This window comes from Mytilus galloprovincialis, chromosome 11 (genome assembly GCF_965363235.1).
Source record: "Mytilus galloprovincialis chromosome 11, xbMytGall1.hap1.1, whole genome shotgun sequence".
NCBI lineage: Eukaryota > Metazoa > Mollusca > Bivalvia > Mytilida > Mytilidae > Mytilus > Mytilus galloprovincialis.
This window is the reverse complement of record NC_134848.1, coordinates 10,280,296-10,301,147: the sequence shown is the minus strand read 5'-3', so window position 1 is coordinate 10,301,147 and position 20,852 is coordinate 10,280,296. Positions and strand designations below refer to the sequence as shown.

At 34.4% G+C, this 20,852-nt stretch overlaps 1 protein-coding gene across 1 annotated transcript; it reads right to left on the bottom strand.

The window, feature by feature from the left end:
• Positions 1-558: 558 nt before the first annotated feature.
• Positions 559-2,780, bottom strand: LOC143051631 (uncharacterized). Its single transcript, XM_076224534.1, has one exon. It carries the CDS (start codon positions 2,668-2,670, stop codon positions 1,795-1,797), a length of 876 nt encoding a protein of 291 aa, XP_076080649.1. The 5' UTR covers positions 2,671-2,780; the 3' UTR covers positions 559-1,794.
• Between the last annotated feature and the right edge of the window lie 18,072 nt (positions 2,781-20,852).

The following is a 20,852-nucleotide window of genomic DNA, read 5'->3' as shown; positions in this document are numbered from 1 at the left end:
CCCCCTCCCCCCACCAAATAAAATGGTAGCTACCTTAAACATGTAAAACATTGACAAATACATTACATTAACACACTCTGTGTGTGATATAAAATAAAAAAAACAGCTGTGTATATAATAACAAAAGAGGAGAAATGGCATAGCAATTAAGGGAGCTACCATTTGATTTTTATTGGGGGGGGCTGGGATGAAAAATGTTGTCCTGCCTTTTTATTTTTCACTCTGTTCGGTCCTGCCTTTTTTTTTTAATTCATCCTGACTTTTTTTACATAAATTGTCGTCCTGACTTTTTTTTTGCAAGTGTCTCATCCTGCCTTTTTTTTTTTAATCAAAACTCCTGTCATGCCTATTTTTTTCAAATTTCATCCTAGCCCCCTCCCATAAAAATCAAATGGTAGCTCCCTAACAACTAGAAGTCATTGTACAATGAGCAAAACTCATACCGCATAGTCCATGTAGTCTGCTATAATATTAGGCCCAAATTACAAAATGTAAAACAATTCAAACGGGAAATAAAACGGACCGCCTTATTTACAATAATGACAATGAACGAATAGATAATTTTATATACAATTTAATATGCAAACAATAACAATGTACTCTTTACAACAAACGTGACATCTATCATGTTTACCTCCAGTGCGTATTCTCATGTGTCTCTAAGCCACGAAGTTTACATTACTCTTTACCCCACAAGCGACATTTGTAAGGTTTATCTCCAGTGTGTATTCTCATATGTCTCTAAGCCACGACGTTCGCATAACTCTTTACCCCACACGCGACATTTAAAAGGTTCATCTCCAGTGTGTATTCTCATATGTCTCTAAGCCACGACGTTCGCATAACTCTTTACCCCACACGCGACATTTATAAGCTTCATCTCCAATGCGTATTCTCATGTGTCTCTAAGCCACGAAGTTTACATTACTCTTTACCTCACACGTGACATGTATTTAAGGTTTATCTCCAGTGTGTATTCTCATGTGTCTCTAAGCCACGAAATTTCCACTCTTTACCTCACACGTGACATGTATTTAAGGTTTATCTCTAGTGTGTATTCTCATGTGTCTCTAAGCAACGAATTTTACACTCTTTACCTCACACGTGACATGTATTTAAGGTTTATCTCCAGTGTGTATTCTCATGTGTCTCTAAGCCACAAAGTTTTCATTACTCTTTACCACACACGTGACATTTAAAAGGTTCATCTCCAGTGTGTATTCTCATGTGTCTCTAAGCCACAAAGTTTTCATTACTCTTTACCCCACACGTGACATTTAAAAGGTTCATCTCCAGTGTGTATTATCATGTGTCTTCAAGCCACGATGTTCGCATAACTCTTTACCCCACACGTGACATTTATAAGGTTCATCTCCAGTGTGTATTATCATGTGTCTTCAAGCCACGATGTTCGCGTAACTCTTTACCCCACACGTGACATATATTAAAGATTTATCTCCGGTGTGTTTCAAAGCCACGACGTTCGTTCGTATTACTCTTTACCCCAAACGTGATATTTATAAGGTTCATCTCCAGTGTGTGTTCTCATGTGTTTCTCTAAGCCACGAAGTTTACATTACTCTTTACCCCACACGTGACGTTTATAAGGTTCATCTTCAGTGTGTATTATCGTGTCTCAAATCCACTAATTTCATATAACTCTTTGCCAAACACATGACATTTAAAAGATTCATCTCCTTTATGCCACATGGATACGGTTTGTTCCCATGGTGTGTTCTCATGTGTCTTTGTATATAATTTCTCTGATTGAACCCTTAACCACATATATAATATTTAATCAGCAGGATGAGTGTGTGATTTCATGTGTTTCTTTAAACCATACATACTCTGACTAAATCCCTTCCCACATATATCACATTTATAAGGTTTATTGTGTGATTTCATGTGTTTCTTTAAACTATTACAATGACTAAATTCCTTTTCACAAATTTTACATTTAAAATGTTTATAACCACTGTGTGTTCTCATGTGTGGATTCATTTGTGAACCATCACTAAACTCTTTGCCACATACATCACATTTATAAGGTTTATCTCCAGTGTGTGTTCTTATGTGGGTCTTCAAGCGTGTACTCTCAGAGAAACCTTTACCGCATACATCACATTTATAAGGTTTGTCTCCAGTGTGTGTTCTCATGTGTCTCTGTAAGGCTGAACCTTGAACAAACGCTTTACCACATATATCACATTGATATGATTTCTCACCAGTGTGTGTTCTCGTGTGCCTCAGCATATCACTGCTCTGTTTGCTCCGTTTTCCACATATATCACATTGGTAAGGTTCCTCACCCGTGTGTATTCTCATATGTGTCTGCAAACAGTTCTTCTCATTAAACCCTTTATCACATATTCCACATTTATACGGTTTATCACCAGTGTGTGTTCTTTTGTGTTTGTAAAAAGATGAACTTGTTGAAAACCTTTTACCACATATATCACATGTATATGGTTTATCACCTGTGTGTATTCTTATGTGTATCTTTAAGTATGCACTTTTAGAAAACCCTTTACCGCATATGCCACATGTATACGGTTTGTCCCCATGGTGTGTTCTCATGTGTCTTTGTATATAATTTCTCCGTTTGAACCCTTCACCACACATTTCACATTGATAAGGTTTAAAATCAGCAAGATCAGTGTGTTTTCTCATGTGGCTAAGCAAGTTATGACTTTGAGTAAATCCTTGACCACACGTTTCACATTTATAAGGTTTTTCACCAGTGTGTGTTAATATGTGTTTCTTTAAGGTTGATTTTTGAGCAAACTGCGTATTGTTATTCTTTTACTTTTCTACATTGGCTAGAGGTATAGGGGGAGGGTTGAGATCTCATAAACATGTTTAACCCCGCCGCAATTTTGCGCCTGTCCCAAGTCAGGAGCCTCTGGCCTTTGTTAGTCTTGATTGTATGATTTTAAATTTTAGTTTCTTGTGTATAATTCGGAGTTTAGTATGACGTCCATTATCACTGTACTATTATGCATATTTTAGGGGCCAGCTGAAGGACACCTACGGGTGCGGGAATTCTCGCTACATTGAAGACCCATTGGTTGCCTTCGGCTGTTGTTTGCTCTATGGTCGGGTGGTTGTCGCTTTGACATATTCACCATTTCCTTTCTCAATTTTATCTTTACCACATATATTACATTTATAAGGTGCATCACCCGAATGTATTACTATGTGTACCTTTAAGGTTGCATGATTAGCAAATGCTTTCCCACACATTTCACATTTATAAGGTTTATCACCAGTGTGTGTTCTCATCTTAACATCTGCTTCTGCAATTGTGGGCTCTGACAACATAATTTCCGCCATAATGAAGCTGGTGTGTTCTAATATAACTTAACTGAAGTTTAATCAAGGCCAAAGGGAGGTAATTGTATGTCTATCTGTTGTGTTTTTGTTGTTGTACGACAATATTTTGGTTTCTGTACCCTCTTGGTCGATCACCATATTTTCTTTGGGTTGTCTGGAGTCTAAAAAATAAGAAATTAACTTTAATTATAAAAACAAATTTTAATATCTGGATATTTATGTTTCACAAGAATAAAGTCAAATAAATTTTACCAAATATTCTGAAATGACTTAGATGTCGGATGTGTACGGATTGTTAGTTTAGTTTTAGATGCATGATTTTTTTTATTAGTTGTTAGGGGCAAAGTTTGAACTAGCTGTCAGATAACTGCGAGTACTCTCAGATTTGTTCCTAGTGTCTTTTATTGTCGGGATCATGTACAAGTACCTGGCCACATCCACTTGTATGTCACAGTGTCAATCTGATGAGTTAAGCCTTTTTCAACTGATTTTTATAGTTTGTTCTTATCATGCTTATATTGTACTGTTATACCACTGTCCCAGGTTAAGGGGAGGGTTGGCCTCCCACTAACATATTTAACCCCACCACATTTTTTATGTATACATGTGCCTGTCCAAAGTCAGGAGACTGTAATTCAGTGTTTGTTGTTTGTTTATGTGTTACATATTTTTTTTCTCGTTCATTTTTTTTATATAAATAAGGCTGTTAGTTTTCTCGTTTAAATTGTTTTACATTGTCATATTGGGGCCTTTTATAGCTGAGTATGCGGTATGGGATTTGCTCATTGTTGAAGGCCGTACGGTGACCTATAGTTGTTAATGTCTGTGTCATTTTGGTCTCTTGTGGACAGTTATCTCATTGGCAATCATTCCACATCTTCTTTTTTATAGATGTTCCTAGACCTTATCGTTAATATTCTATTTTTTTTAACAGAGATTTTTCCTTTTGAAGTTTCTATCATTGTACATATTTCTAAACTCGTTTTCCATACGTCCCTTTTGTCCTTTCTAAAATTGTACATATTTCTGAGCTCGTTTTCTATACGTGTCTGCAACTGTATGATAGCTGTCTCATTGTCATGAGAAGGCGTTTAACCAATCACAATGCCTTGTCCGTGATTGTCATCGCTTCAGGAAGATTTAGAGCCGTGTTGTAGTGGTAAGTGCATCGGACTACTAACATTAAAGTTCCTGGTTGAACAGTCGATCCCCACTTCATGGGAGAATATTTCAGAGACAAAATTTTTGGCTCTCCCATAACACCATAACTACTTTTTGGGAGTATGGTCTTCAGAGAAATGCTGAAAGTCAGGCGGAAGGGGATACTATTAAAATGCTGACCCGTGTTAAGAGAGAGCCATGATATCTCTTGCACGTAAAAGACAAACTTGAAGTTTCGAAAAAGATCAGGCTGATACCACTACAATAAAGGCAGTACTCGCACAGAATGCGACCGAACCTTTTATTCAGTGCTTGAATTTTAATACTTGCTGTCTAACATACTTGTTTTTTTACTGTGTGGTGGTCCAACGATTTACCGAAACGAGCGACGATTACAGAAAAGAAACAAAAAGGACCGAAAATAACAAAAAAGACCATTCTCATCAGCATTTTTTCATATGCTTGTCATGTAAAGTTTTGATAATTTTTATTGAAACTTTAAACTGTTGATTTTAAATAATCAAGTATACATAAAGCTCTGTTAAACATATTTCTGTGCACATCGTATGTAAAGGGCCTGTGATATTTTTTTTATTGGTTAAGGTCCTTTATATTGCATAATTTGTTTTTTTAGTAAATTGTATAATCATGATAATTACTAATTAAGCAGTTAACTTCCTTGTTTGAAAGGTTATATATTGAACGGACTACATTTGGTAGATTGTTTGGTAAACGTTTTTTTCCCCCAACTTTTAATTTTGTTTGCCTGACATTGGGCAAAGTCCAGTACACATTGGTTGGGTCCAATGAAGTGATATGCATTTATATAAGGGAGCTACCATTTGATTTTTGATTTGATTTGATTTGGGGGGGGGGGGGGGGGGGCTAGGATGAAAATTTTTTTCCTACATTTTTTTTTAGCTGTAATCTCTGTCCTGCCTTTTTATTTTTCACTCCGTTCGGTCCTGCCTTTTTTTTTTTTTTTTAGTTTATCCTGACTTTTTTCTACCTAAATTGTTGCCTGACTTTTTTTTACTCAAAACTCCTGTCCTGCCTATTTTTTTCAAATTTCATCCTAGCCCCCCCCCCCCCCTCCCATATAAATCAAATGGTAGCTCCCTAAGTGACCTATGATAAAACCCTGTATATTTCATACAAATCTTCTTGTTTAAATGGTGAACAGGAATAAATACGGTTTAGGGGTGGGGATCTCGACCGTTTACAAGTTCTAAGAAAAGGGTGGTGGGTGATTCTTAGGGGACTCTTTCATTTCTTTAGATTTATTTTATTACCCCTCCCATACATAAATATATATTGGTTAGTGATGGGGAGGTAGGTGCCGTTAAAAAGGTAAAAACATTCTAAAATTGAAGGAGGTGGGTTGACCCCAGGGTCTCCATCTATAATTTATTTGATTTATTGTCCTGTGATCAATATTGAAGTCCGCTGGTGTCCATCATTTACTGTTTTCACATTATAGTCATTTGAAAATGTAAAAAAAAAAACCCATAAAGGGCTCTATAATAAATCCCCAGGGTAGACTTGATAACAAATAGTATATTCGAAGTTTGTTATAATCCAAATTTTTGAGGCCGATTATGTAATAGTCTGGCATATGCCGAGATGAGATATCGGGATACTTTCCATACCCTGGGGATTTTACTATTTAATAAACATTTGTAAATCGTAGTAAAAATAGTGCCGAAAAATGTAATTGTTAACACGGTATTTATTTTCTATTCAACCGGAGGACGGGAGGAAACTCCTGAAACCGGGCCGGATTATTGTACTCCTGTCGGGAGGTTCATAAATGTGGATCTCACGCATGTCTAGGGAATACATACTGATAAAAGCATAACGTAGAAAGTTTAAACTGCAGTACATGTATCGTGTTGATCATGGTGTGTATTGATTTTGTTTCCGCGCAGCCCAGATCCTCGGAGAAGAATAGTGTTTGTGATAGCAATTTTCAATATGAAGTTGAATTGATATAATCATATTAGTAACAAGTACACACCCGTGAATTGCGGGTCCGTGACTGAATTAAAGTATATAACTATGCCCAGTGGCGTAGCTTGCATGTATGCTCAGATGCTCAAGCATCCACATCATTTTGACAGCGAAAAAAATATAAATAAAGATATGTTCGGAGCAGTTAAACTCGGAGGTATTCGTATGTAACAAAGGTTAGGATATGAGGATAACATCCAATTATTTCCGATGACGTATGCGTGGTCTTTTATTAAGGATAATTTAGTGCATGTAATAAAACAAGATGGATAAATGCCAGAAAAGTGTTCTCTATTTTTTTTTCGTAAAAAGACTACGTCGTCGGCTACGGCCAGTGCAGAGGATGATGTACAGATCCTCGGACATATGTTTCATCTGAAATTGAGCCTAGCGGAGCGATGGCTTCTACAACTGACTAACAACATAACTGACAACTAAACCACCATATCCTGATATCGTTTCCTGTGACATGAAAGACAGGGATGATTCCAGGTGTTTTCAAATGGGTCCCTTGAACATCAAATTGGGAATTTTTATTCTAATTGGGAATTTTTTAATCATAAAATCTAAGACGAAATAACATTATTTTCCTGAAAAACGGAAAATGTATATTATTAAGTTTAACCTGTACACTGATGTTCATGTAAGTTGTAACATTTTAAATAATTCTGGATGGGCTACTGTTATTACATGAATATCATTGAACATGATGCACTAGTCTATCATCTGGTGCAGGAAAATTGGTACCGTTAATTTTATTACTACCACTGGGTCGATGCCTCTGCTGGTGGTCTATTAATCCCCCAGGGTATCACCACCCCAGTAGCCAGTACTTCGGTACTGGCATGAAAATACGGATTGTTTGTGTTATTAAAATTTACTGTTACAAAATGATAGAAATTATTATAAATTAAGGAATGTATCTCCCTCATGCAAAGCTCTGATTCCTTTCACGGATTTGGCTATACTTTTTGGACCTTTTGGATTATAGCTCTTCATCTTTTATATAAGCTTTGGATTTCAAATATTTTGTCCATGTATTGTCGAAATGCGCATCTGGTGCAGGAAAATTGGTACCGTTAATTTTATTAGCTATAGTTACCTAGGCCTATTAAAAGAAACATATATTTCAGCTAACATAAACCACTGAAAAAAATCATTCATCGGGTATTTTTTCAACAGCAGGTCATCTCTATAAATTTACCTTAATTCAAATGGATTTCAAATTGAACTGGTCAATTGTCGAATTCAGAAAAGCAATTACAAAAGTTCATATACTTAATTGATAAGATATTTAAAGCATTGAACCAGTGTTCTTTAAAATTATTTGGATCATCTTCAAAACTTTTGAAATAGTTCAATAATGATGACATCGTGTTTCATGAATGGTCTATCATCAACATTATTTTCAAAAAACGCTCAAACTTTTGTCTTTTGAGGAAATAATTTCTTTTACAAAACAAGTTTTCATCATATTATATAACCGGCTCTGCAGGGCGATCTGCTTTTACGAGATCGGCGTCCATTAAACATTATCCATCAATGTTATATCAAAATTTGAATTTGCTCTCTGCCGAGGTCTGCTTTGACACCCATTTTTATCAACCTGCTGGGCGATCTGCTTTTACAAGAACCAATACTCCCATAATGTATTAATCAGTTGTATTCGGCTGCTAAAATTGTTTCCCACATGTTGACATAATTAAATCGTTGTTACTAAGATGCGATCGTAAACAGCATTCTCATCCGAATTTTAAAACGTTTTGACAACAAACTATGAAAAATTATAGTTGCCTTAATCGGTGACAGAAACTTTTCCGGAAATATCGATTTTTATTTTATTTTCCTGAATTGGGAATTCATTTTCATGTACATTTTTTTGGGGCCGCTGGCCAATTTAAGGGCCGCTCAGCGGCCCTAATCTACATAGTGGAATCATCCCTGAAAGACGACGTGAAAAAAAACTAATCTGTAATAGAGTGTGATCATTCTTAGGCTTGCTTATCAGTAAATTCAAGTTTCTATCTAGGTCCACATATCAATTTTATTTTCAATAAAGAACAAAGTTCCTATGTCCCCTGCATTGCACATATTTTATGTAACCAAGGAACAAGGGCAATAACTAATAAAAAATAATGTTTTTCCTTTTCCTTTTATTCTTAATGGAGAAATAAAAGCTTCAGAGATAATGCAATGGGAGTTCCGTATAATTTATATTTCAAAAGTTCAAAGCTTATGACTTATTTTTGAAATTGTCATTGCTGATGATATAAAAATCTGGCAAAAATTGTACGCATGAGAGTGCAAACAAGACCGGATGGACGGACACCAGGTATTTCGATGATGTCCCATACGACGCGTTAATGGGGTCACTTCAGTTCTTATATTCCGAAGTGCCGCTGTGATAAAGCCTTTTTTTAGAAATGCTAGGAAAGGGGATCACTTTAGTTCCTTTATACAGAAGTGCCGCTGTGATGGGGCCGTTTATGATCACGAGAGATGTCAAATATAAGATTGGTGGGAAACTTTTACATCAAATAAATAAATTATGACTTACATTCAATTTCGAGAATTTCGAGAAAACATTAAAATTTTGTTTGAAATATAATTATATGAATTGGTGGGTATTTTGAAATTAAACAAAAATCTAACCAGTGTTGGATTCTAGGGGAGTATGTGCTTACAGGAACAATGTCTGAAAAAATATAATTTTCTGCATAAAATAGTCCCAAAATTTTTTCGCCTCGCTCCGCTCGGCGAAGGCATCCACATCATTTCAACCCTGGCTACGCCACTGATGCCTAAGCCTTATTTTAGTAATTGGTATTGTCATCTGATAAAGTCATGTCGATTACAAGAAACACAGTTTTCTCTGCTTTCAAATCTTTCTGTTTGAACCAGTCGACCTGGAACTTATCAATTATTGGTAATGTTAATTATTTGGAAAACAAAAGGTCTTGGCTATCCAGGATTGGAGTATTTTTTAATCAACAGCATTGTCCTATATAGTTATCTTAGAAAGTCTTGCTGATTGCTGAATAAAACTACAATAGGGATCAATTTGACAATGATTGAATTTAGTAGTGTCAGCCTTTTGATTATGACCCGTGTATATAACAAAATCCTAAATACACCGTTTGTTGGTGCGCCTGTCAAATGCGGAATGTACAGATAAGGTAATAGCCAACAGGTGAATATACCATTGGTATCGGTATCGGATTCGACCCGGAACTTGTCAATTATTGGCAATATTAATTATGTGGAAAACAAAAGGGTCTGGAGTGGTGTAATTTTTAATCTACACCATTGTCCTATATTACATTTAGTTCTATATAGAGTTGAATTCTTTGATTTGTCGTTTTTACCCGATGACGGCTGACAAATTGGACCTCGTAATTTTAGTATTATAGATATCTGGATAGATTTTGCAGTAAAGATAGATGTAAATCAAATACTATCAAACTCTTAATGTTATCCCAACATCTAAACCAGATGCTCCGCAGGGCGTAGCTTTATACGACCGCAGAGGTTGAACCCTGAACGGTTGGGGCAAGTATGGACACAACATTCAAGCTGGATTCAGCTCTAAATTTGGATTGTGATTAAATAGTTGACACAGCATAGGTTTCTGACACAGAATGAATGTGTTCTAATGAACTTAAAATTTTTGTTTTCTCTTAGAGCAATTCACTATGCTGTTGAATATTAATCCTCTCAAAACAAGAATGTGTCCTCAGTACACGAATGCCCCACTCGCACTATCATTTTCCATGTTCAGTGGACCGTGAAATTGGGGTAAAAACTCTAATTTGGCATTAAAATTAGAAAGATCATATCATAGGGGACATGTGTACTAAGTTTGAAGTCGATTGGACTTAAACTTCATCAAAAACTACCTTGACCAAAAACTTTAACCTGAAGCGGGACAGACGGACGGACGAACGGACAGACGGACTGACGCACAGACCAGAAAACATAATGCCCCTCTACTATCGTAGGTGGGGCATAAAAATGTTTGAAGAAATTTTCTTTTTTATTTATGAAATTTCAAATGAGAAAAATTGAACCCAATTTTTTTAATCACATCCCCCTTTCCCTTATTCCAAAACAAATCTCAATTAAAATTTCTAATGGAGTTTGCAACAATAACTACTCATTTAAATACATCATAAAATATTAAGATGTAAAAAAAACTGCTTGTTATCACTGAATGTTATTTATTATAATTTATCAGTTGGTAGTAAAAAGTGAATATACATTGTATATTGTATATAAAAAAGATTTAAGTTGATTCTGGACAAAGAAAGATAACTCCAATTAAAAAAAATCTTGCTATTGCACAATATTTTGCAATAAGATATTTCTTGCTTACTATTCTGGACAAAGAAAGATAACTCTAATTAAAAAAAAATTTGCTATTTCACAATATTGTGCAATTAGATATTTCTTGCCATTGCGCAATACTGTGCAATTGAAAAGACTTGCTATTGCACAACACTTAATATAATAATTTTAGATCCTGATTTGGACCAACTTGAAAACTGGGCCCATAATAAAAAATCTAAGTACATTTTTGGATTCAGCATATCAAAGAACCCCAAGATTTCAATTTTTGTTGAAATCAGACTAAGTTTAATTTTGGACCCTTTGGACTTTAGTGTAGACCAATTTGAAAACAGGACCAAAAATGAAGAATCTACATACACAGTTAGATTTGGTATATCAAAGAACCCCATTTATTCAATTTTTGATGAAATCAAACAAAGTTTAATTTTGGACCCCGATTTGGACCAACTTGAAAACTGGGCCAATAATCAAGAATCTAAGTACATTTTTAGATTCAGCATATCAAAGAACCTAACTGATTCATTTTTTGTCAAAATCAAACTAAGTTTAATTTTGGACCCTTTGGACCTTAATGTAGACCAATTTGAAAACGGGACCAAAAGTTAAGAATCTACATACACAGTCATGACAGTTAGATTCGGCATATCAAAGAACCCCAATTATTCAATTTTGATGAAATCAAACAAAGTTTAATTTTGGACCCTTTGGGCCCCTTATTCTGTTGGGACCAAAACTCCCAAAATCAATATCAACCTTCCTTTTATGGTCATAAACCTTGTGTTTAAATTTCATAGATTTCTATTTACTTATACTAACGTTATGGTGCGAAAACCAAGAAAAATGCTTATTTGGGTCCCTTTTTGGCCCCTAATTCCTAAACTGTTGGGACCTAAACTCCCAAAATCAATACCAACCTTCCTTTTGTAGTCATTAACATTGTGTTTAAATTTCATTGATTTCTATTTACTTAAACTAAAGTTATTGTGCGAAAACCAAGAATAATGCTTATTTGGGCCCTTTTTTGGCCCCTAATTCCTAAACTGTTGAAACCTAAACTCCCAAAATCAATCCCAACCGTTCTTTTGTGGTCATAAACCTTGTGTCAAAATTTCATAGATTTCTATTAACTTAAACTAAAGTTATAGTGCGAAAACCAAGAAAATGCTTATTTGGGCCCTTTTTGGCCCCTAATTCCTAAAATGTTGGGACCAAAACTCCCAAAATCAATACCAACCTTCCTTTTGTGGTCATAAACCTTGTGTTAAAATTTCATAGATTTCCATTCACTTTTACTAAAGTTAGAGTGCGAAAACTAAAAGTATTCGGACGCCGGACGACGACGCAGACGACGATGACGACGACGACGACGCCAACGTGATAGCAATATACGACGAAAAATTTTTCAAATTTTGCGGTCGTATAAAAATAAATTGTTTTTAAAATATATATGTCAGTATATCATGTATATATTTCCCAGTTCCATTTGATATGATATAATAATATCCAAGCCCCAAAAAATTCAATTTGCTAGTCCCCTTCGATTAAAATAAATAGATATCTTTTTTCGGTCCTTTTCTGTTAATCGTCGCTCTTTTCTGTAAGTCGTCGGACCCGTGTATATATCTACTATAACTAGAATGCTATCATAATCAATAGTGCTGATTATGCGTTCCATAGACACATGTTAGATCGGTGTTACGTGATCTGTGTAAATCATTAAAAAAAACTAACTGAGATCATCCGAATTATCTTTATATTATATTTTGTAGTTAAATTAGGAGATAACTGTATTGTATTTTAAGCTCCGACGCCATCAATTGGGGATTTGATGGTCGCAAATTAAGTTTACTGGCGACGCGTAAGCGGAGACAGTAAACGGGTATTTGCGACCATCAAATCCCAAATTGATGCCGTCGGAGCTTAAAATACAATATTGTTATCTCCATTCTAATGAAACTGACAGAAAACAACGTTAAAACATGTATTTAAAATCTGTCATATGCCGTCTGCGCTTGCGCGAACGTCCCATAGCATCAATTGTCAATTGATGCCATGTAAGAAAGTGACGTTATCCAATCAAAATGAACGTTACAAACGTTGTTGCATTAGAATACAATATCTGAAGTTGAAGACAACGGCATACCTGCCAACTGTCACTATTTTAATACGGGGGATTTCAGAGACATGCAATAAGTTTTGCAATCAATCCAAGTTTTCAGTCGTTTCAGGGCAGTCAGCTGTGTTTCTAGAAAAGTCCTAAAACGCTGACCTCACATATTGATTACATAAAATAAATAACAGTTGTCTAGTTAAACATTTTTTAAAAGATTACCTTTTCCTTAGTCAAACACAAAACAAACCATGTAAGTTTGACAGCCGGATAAATAACAATACCAAAGGGAGATAATAAACTTACAAATACGTATGGAACGCCTGCTGTAACAAAGCCGTCTGCATTTTACCAACAGTAGTGTATTTTATTAAATGGATTTAAACATTTAAGGTGGATAGAATAGTATAGAATTTCCCGTTATGCTTTGCCAACATTTTATATTTCTTACCATGAAAATATTATAGATGCATTGGTCACTGTGTTTTTTAAAAGCTACAAATCTTGCAAAACTACCTGATTTTGAATAGATAATCGTTTTCATCATCATAAAAAAAAAACCCACACACACACAGATGTTTTATTTTCTAAAGAACTTGTTATAAATTTTTAAAGTTAGCCTTGAATCAACTGTTTTTCGAGTGTAAAATTTCCTTTGGATGTTTTAGATAAATAACAAATTCAAATTCAAATATATTTTATTGCTAATCAAAGCGCCCACAAGGAGCAGAACAATCAACATTAATTAGGGAGCTACCATTTGATTTTTATGGGGGGGCTAGGATGAAATTTGAAAAAAATAGGCAGGACAGGAGTTTTGAGTTAAAAAAAGGCAGGATGAGCAATTTGGTTAAAAAAAAAAGCCAGGATGACAATTTGTGTAAAAAAAGTCAGGATAAACTAGTAAAAAAAAAAGGCAGGACCGAATAGAGTAAAAAATAAAAAGGCAGGACAGAGATTACAACTAAAAAAAAAAGCAGGACAAAATTTTTCATCCTAGCCCCCCCCCCCCCCATAAAAATCAAATGGTAGCTCCCTTACATACAAATGATTACAAGTGATTCAATATGATTAACACACAATGTTATAAAAAAAAAAAAAAAAAAAAAAATAACCAAACCAAAAAAATATTTATTAAGACAAGTACAAGAATACAACAAGCACAGTGTTTAATAACATAAGGGGGTGACTGGGCATTTTTATATCTATATATCATTTAAGGAAACTTTCCTATATGAGGATAAATTTTCCAATAATTCTCCGAGTTTCTGGAGTATGAAAGTATCTTCAGAGGACATTAGCCAAATAAATTGTGATTTAATATCTAAACCACTAAAATTTTTAAACCGTTGTTTCATTTCATTTAAAAAGTTGAAACGAATATTTGAAAGTTTGTGGCACTGAAGAAGAAAATGAATTTCATCCTCAACCTCAGTACCGCACAATTTACAGATACGTTCTGACACTGTCAGATTTTTGTACCTTCCCCTCTCAATCTCTAAATCGTGAGCACTGATACGGAATTTTGTTAAATAATGTCTATATCTAAAATTTTCCTGCAAAAGGTAATTTTCTAAGCAAAATCTGCTTTTAAAAAGTCTATAAGTTCTGAGCTTGTTACCATATAGTTTATTGCCTCTGAAATCATTATTAAGCTCAGTTTGCCATATTAAATCATATTTTGATTGCATCTTTTTGCATAAATAGTTTTTTAACTTCGTCTTTAAATTAAGTGCATAATTTTCATTGATGCTAAAGTATTTAAATAAAGTTTGAATACTGGTATACCAGCTCTTTTTCTGCTCATCATGTAGAGATTTTGAGAGGTTGAAAGCCTCTTTTAATAATAAGTCATCAGATTTTTTTAAACGTATATAATATTTAAACATATTTAACAAAACCTCCAAAAATAGAGGATATCTGCCCAGTTCACCCATAACTGCAATATTTGTTGCTTTTTTACTTACTCCAAGTATAAATTTACAAAAGCTTAAATGAGCCTTCTCTACTGCCAGGTCTCCACATAGTTTTTTGAAATAGTTATCCCCTTGAGTGTTTAGTTTGTGAAAGTTAATGTCACCCCATATTTCACTGCCATACATTAAGACGGATTTAACTGTATGGTCAAAAACATGAATGAGAGTTTTTATTTTTGGTTTATGACCTGAGAAACATTTTTTTAGTTTAAATAAGGCCTTTAACCCTTTATTATACATTTCATGTTGGGCATCTGTAAATTTGCCATTAATACTAAATTTGACACCCAAGTAGGTATAATTTTTTGTGTTCGTTTGGGGGGTATTATTTAAATGAAATTGAGTAGAAAGAAGTCTACCAGAATTGCTAAAAATCATGACTTTGGATTTAGTAATGTTAACTTCCAGTCCCCAATTATTGCAATAGATCTGTAGTTTATCAAGACATTCTTGTAGACCCCTAGGAGTTTCAGAAAGCAAAATTAGATCATCTGCATACATCAGACAATTAAGTTTTGTATTATTTAGTTTAACTGGAAAGCAATCCTCATTAAATATTTCTGGAATATCATTAACAAAAATGTTGTACAAGATGGGACTTAAATTATCTCCCTGTCTGAATGATCATTGTAAAAACATGTTTTTGATGGATTTATCGGCTGACAGTTTTGACTTTTTAACTTTACACTTCCACACAATCTTATTAAACAATATGTATTTTAGTTGCGCAGACTTTAGCAGTCTCGTTTGAATTGTTTTTCATTGTCATTTTGGGGCCTTTTATAGCTGACTATGCGATATGGGCTTTGCTCATTGAAGAAGGCCGTACGGTGACCTATAGTTGTTCATTTCATATCATTTTGGTCTATTGTTGACATTTGTCTCATTGGCAATCATACCACATCTTCTTTTAATATTATGAAGAATTAAGGTTGTTACCCGGTGTTGGAAATGTCATAGTTGACTGGATTGTGTCTATGAGAGAGACATTTGATAGTATTCAGCCTCTTTCTGAAATACCAACATTACGAATTTGGATTTGATAGTTTTTTCACCAGTTACACGGCAACAAGAATGCAAATCACAGACACAGTCTAGTTATGATTTACAAAATTATGTTGACTTTGGTGAAGTTAAGACATCTGCATTTCATTCGGAATATTCAAAATAAGAAGCAGAAATCAATGACTTTTCAGATTCTGACACACTTTCTGAAGAATATTTGCTTAAACCTGAGCTTGAGGAAATCAAACGTGACAGACTTGGGGTCAATTACAATGGATCGAATTAATTGAATTACACATTACATTGCAAAAATGATCAATTACACTTATTACACATTACACAGTTTTTGAAATGTAATTAATTAAATTACAATTACTTTACTAAAGTAATTAATTAAATTACACATTATATTTGATCATGATATTTTTTAACAATATTATACATGTATATATGTTACAGTGAATTTGTATAATCAGGGATTATGTAGAATCCCTGATTTTTCAGGGAATATGTAGAATCACTAAAATCATTAGAAATTATATATAATCCCTGAAAATGACCAGTGATTTTACATAATCACTGAACATTTTAATAATCATTCTACAAATCCCCTAATATAATTTCAGGGATTATGAATAATTTAAGGATCCTTTGTTGGATAAAAAAAAATTAATAAATATAGCCAAATTATCATTTGTTACTTTCATATTCCTTGCCAGATGAAATATATTCCTTGCCAAATGAAATAGTTTTGCCTTTAAACACAGAGGATGATCTTAAAGATATAACCCACACATGCAGGGTGTGACATAATATAGTTGAAGACTTCAAAACCAATAATATCAAGATTCCCATTATAGCGATAACTTTACATGTATTGTTTTGTTTATTAAAAGCCAGCGTCAAATGGATATTCATGTTTTATTTGTAAATCCACAGAGCATGTCATATGTGGGACATGTGAAACAAATGGTGAAGAAGATTATGGACCCTTTTTTTTTTTTCAAATGAACAAGAAATTCAAACAGAGAGAACTTACGCATTTAAATGTATAGAAAAACCAGTGGCGGATCCAGTAATTTTAAATAGGGGGGGGGGGGGGTCGGGGTTTCCCAACCCAGAGTAAAAGGGGGGGGGGTGTTCCAACTATATGCTCCCATTCAAATGCATTGATCGGCCAATTTAAGGGATTCTACATAATCACTGATTATACAAATTCACTGTAACATATATAATGCATGTTTTAAATATTCATGTACCCAAAGTTTAAGCGTTGCATTTTATAATCATTAGTTATTTTAATGTTTAGTCTCTCCGGTCTGAACACTTTGTCAGCAATTCTAAATAGTCTTTCGACAGGAGCTAGGTGGTAGATATGGCTAGATCAGAACATGGAAGTTCTATGATCAGAAGATTATCATATAGATATATTACTGCCGAGTTCGAATAAATTATAGTACCATAAATATATAAATTTGTAAAAATATAATTACATATACAGTACATCCGGCCCAATGGACCAATAAGTCACCTTTTACTTTCAGTCCAATATAAATGGTAACGGACTTGTCGGGTTTTTATCGGCGTTTAAGCACTAATCGGGTTCAGCAACGGACTTATCGCGTTTTCAGATGACAACATTTGGCGTAAGTGGTTATTTCATTCAACTTGAAGTAAAGGAAAATTGATATTTCATCATTACCGAACTGAACAAAGAAATAACACGACGGGTGCCGTGTATACGGTGCAGGAAATGCTTACCTTTCCGGAGAACCTGATTTCACTTCCGGTTTTTAGTGGAGTTCGTGTTGTTTCTTTTTTATTATTTATAACTGTTGATGTAAATGTCCTTTGGTTTTGTGAATCTTTGTTTCCTCCTTGGTTTTGATTGTTGTTTTTTTCCAAATAAGCTTGATGTCACGAAATGGGGAAATTATTTATTTTGCTGGAAATCTAATCATATATTCATGGGAAGCTACGATTTATTTCAAATTGTTTCCACCAACGTGGTACCCCAACTTGAAAACAAACATTTTTATGGAAAGAAGTCCAATTGAAGCGTGTTTTAAGCCTGCTGTTTTCTTTTTCAAGTAAATTTTGGCTTATTATTCATTTAAAGTAGACATTTTCCCTTTCCAAACTGTTTCATGTACTATTAAGGTCTTAAATGATGGTTAATTTGGAAAATTTGTGGCACCAGACTGTTTGTGTTATTGGCACCGAACTTTTTGTGCTTAAATGAATATGGAGACTCATATCTTTTCAGTCAGTCTACATGGTCTATGTGTTTACTCCGCCTGGGTTTTTCAACACTTCTTACTTTATACATTAATCACACGTCACACAATGATATACTTTATAAATCCACAAACTATGTGGGATTCTTTCGGTATCTCGTCCTCATAGCAGAAAGGGTTCTAGTCCAAATAAATATAAATACAACATAAGAACGAACTATAAAGATCAGTTGAAAAAGGCTTAACTCATCAGATGGCCAACAATACAAGTGGACGTGACTGGGAACTTATACATCCCAACAACAAAAAGACATTATGAACTGATCTGCGAGTACTCGCGGTTAACTGACAACTAGTCCAAAGCCACTAACAACTACTAACAAATTCATGTAGCTAAGACTAAATGGGTTCATAATTTGGGTTGTCTCAGTTATTCACTGGCTTCATCAACCATTGTTTTTCAGGACTGACACATAAAGCTTCACTCATACATGCACCATAACGAATATTTCTATTACGCCGTGTCTTTTTGAAACATCCGTCAATAGACCTGTACATATTAATCTGGGATAGAGCAGAAATAAAAGCCTTATTCCTCGACCATTTGTGTTTTGTTGGGCATTGCATGCGATATTGCCCCATATGGCGATGTATTTTTACTCAATGTCCCTTTATTTGCTATCATAATGTAAAAATCAAGATTGAAAAAATCACTTATTCGTCAGAAGTTCCAGACTTGTATATTCTAGCACACGATGTCAAATGAGGCTTTTAAAATCTTTTATTTTCATTTTCCTGGCTAACAAAAAATACAAAACCTTATTTTTTACCCTGGTAAAACAATAAACACACAATAAGTCCTGTGCTCATAAACCACAACAGTTCGGTGCCAAAAAAACACACCAGTTTAGGGAAACTCGATTTGTCCGTAACCAAGCAATTTTGAAAAAAAGCTTTAATATATGATATTTTCAGTTTTTAAATGCGCACAAGTGGTTCCAATATGTATTTTGCATGACAAAAAGGAGCACAAAAAGTCCATATGCTAATTTACCGTATATTTCAACGGAAACCACATCATTAGTAGCTGTGTTCAGTCGGTGGCGTATATACAAAATTTAGTCCTGGTATCTATGATGAGTTTATTTTGTCCTGTTTAGTGTGGAGCTCTTTAAAAAAAGCCAACAGTGGTACCGAAGCAAAATGAAAAATTTTGCAAACTTTGATCATCGGTGCCTTCCGTGATCATATAAACATAATCACTATAACGACTTCTTTTCGTCTATTTGGCTAATTTTGTGTCACATTGTCTTAAAACAAAACGCGATGAGTCCGTTGCTATACCCGCGGATTAGTGCGGAAACGCCGACAAAAACCCGATAAATCCGTTACCATTCTACACCGTGAATGTTCTAATATCACGTGTCAATTGCCAATTTAAATTTAAATACAGATAATTATAGATTAAGAATTAACGTTTGTAAAAGTTCATATATTATTCATCTAAAGTTTGTGAAAAAGTTTGAGAATTTTTACTTAAATTAACTGAAAACGGAAAAGTGACGCTGCTAAATATTTAGCTATTTTTCTTGGATGGTTCACCATTAGAAGTGTTAATTTTCCCTGGTCATCTAGTTGCGTATAGTCCGGCATCATTAATAATTCGCTAAAACAGTTTGTCTGATTTCATTATAAAATTTGCAGTTTATTAGAAAATGTTATTCACTTTCACAATTTACAAGATCGATATAGTCTGTTTTCTACTGGTTCCCCAATATATCTACCAGTCTCAATTCTGATCGGTAATATCCCACATCTAAACTGGGCTAGCACAGATCACTCGTGTTTCGTAAGATTTAGTTTTACATAGTGCTCTAGTTCGAAGTTTATTTTAAGTAAGATCATAGCTTTGGCTTATTTATCAAGGACTCTCTCCATATATCACTGTAGTAAATTCGCCCAATTTGTTCAAAAGATTTTAAATCCACCATTGTTCTACCTTCGTAATAATGTAACGTATTAAGTTCAGTGAAAATATCTTTAGTGGCACTACACCAATTGTTTGTGCAACGATCATAATCCATATTGAACACGACTTTCGTTAATCGGTCGTATTCAAACGATAATAGCCTATCCTAGTAGCGGATTATGTTTACCAAATGCCGAAACTTACTTGGTATCAACCCAGTATCCTCATACAGTGTTAAAATTGGTGCAAATCTGTGAACTCCTAGGTAACATCGAATTGCTCTGTTCTGTACGTTGTCTATTGCTTTGAACTTTTTTCCCCTCATATTCCAGATGGATAGTCAAGGAATGGGGAAATTTCCATTAATGTCAAATCCTAAATTCAATTCATTAAAGTCATAAGAAACCTCAAATAAAAAAAAATATGCACATGTTTTTTATAACTCAATGGATAGTTTTCACTATACAACTTATGTACATATACTTTTTTTCTGAGGAAAATTCTTCAATTTGTCCACATTTAGAAGAAGTTTACTTATTTTTAATTGCTTGCTTCTAGGAAGCAATTCGCCGACTTATTTTCCGTAGGCATAGTGACCTGAGCGTAACCCTCCACGTAAAAATCCGGTGATCGCAATACACATGGATCTGTAATCAAAATAAACAATTATCTGATTGTACATGTTAAACTCCCATGCTTTTTGT

Bases quoted from the DNA above. Each gene is read 5' to 3' on its own strand.
- LOC143051631 (XM_076224534.1), bottom strand. From the start codon at position 2,670: ATGAGAAAACACACTGATCTTGCTGATTTTAAACCTTATCAATGTGAA.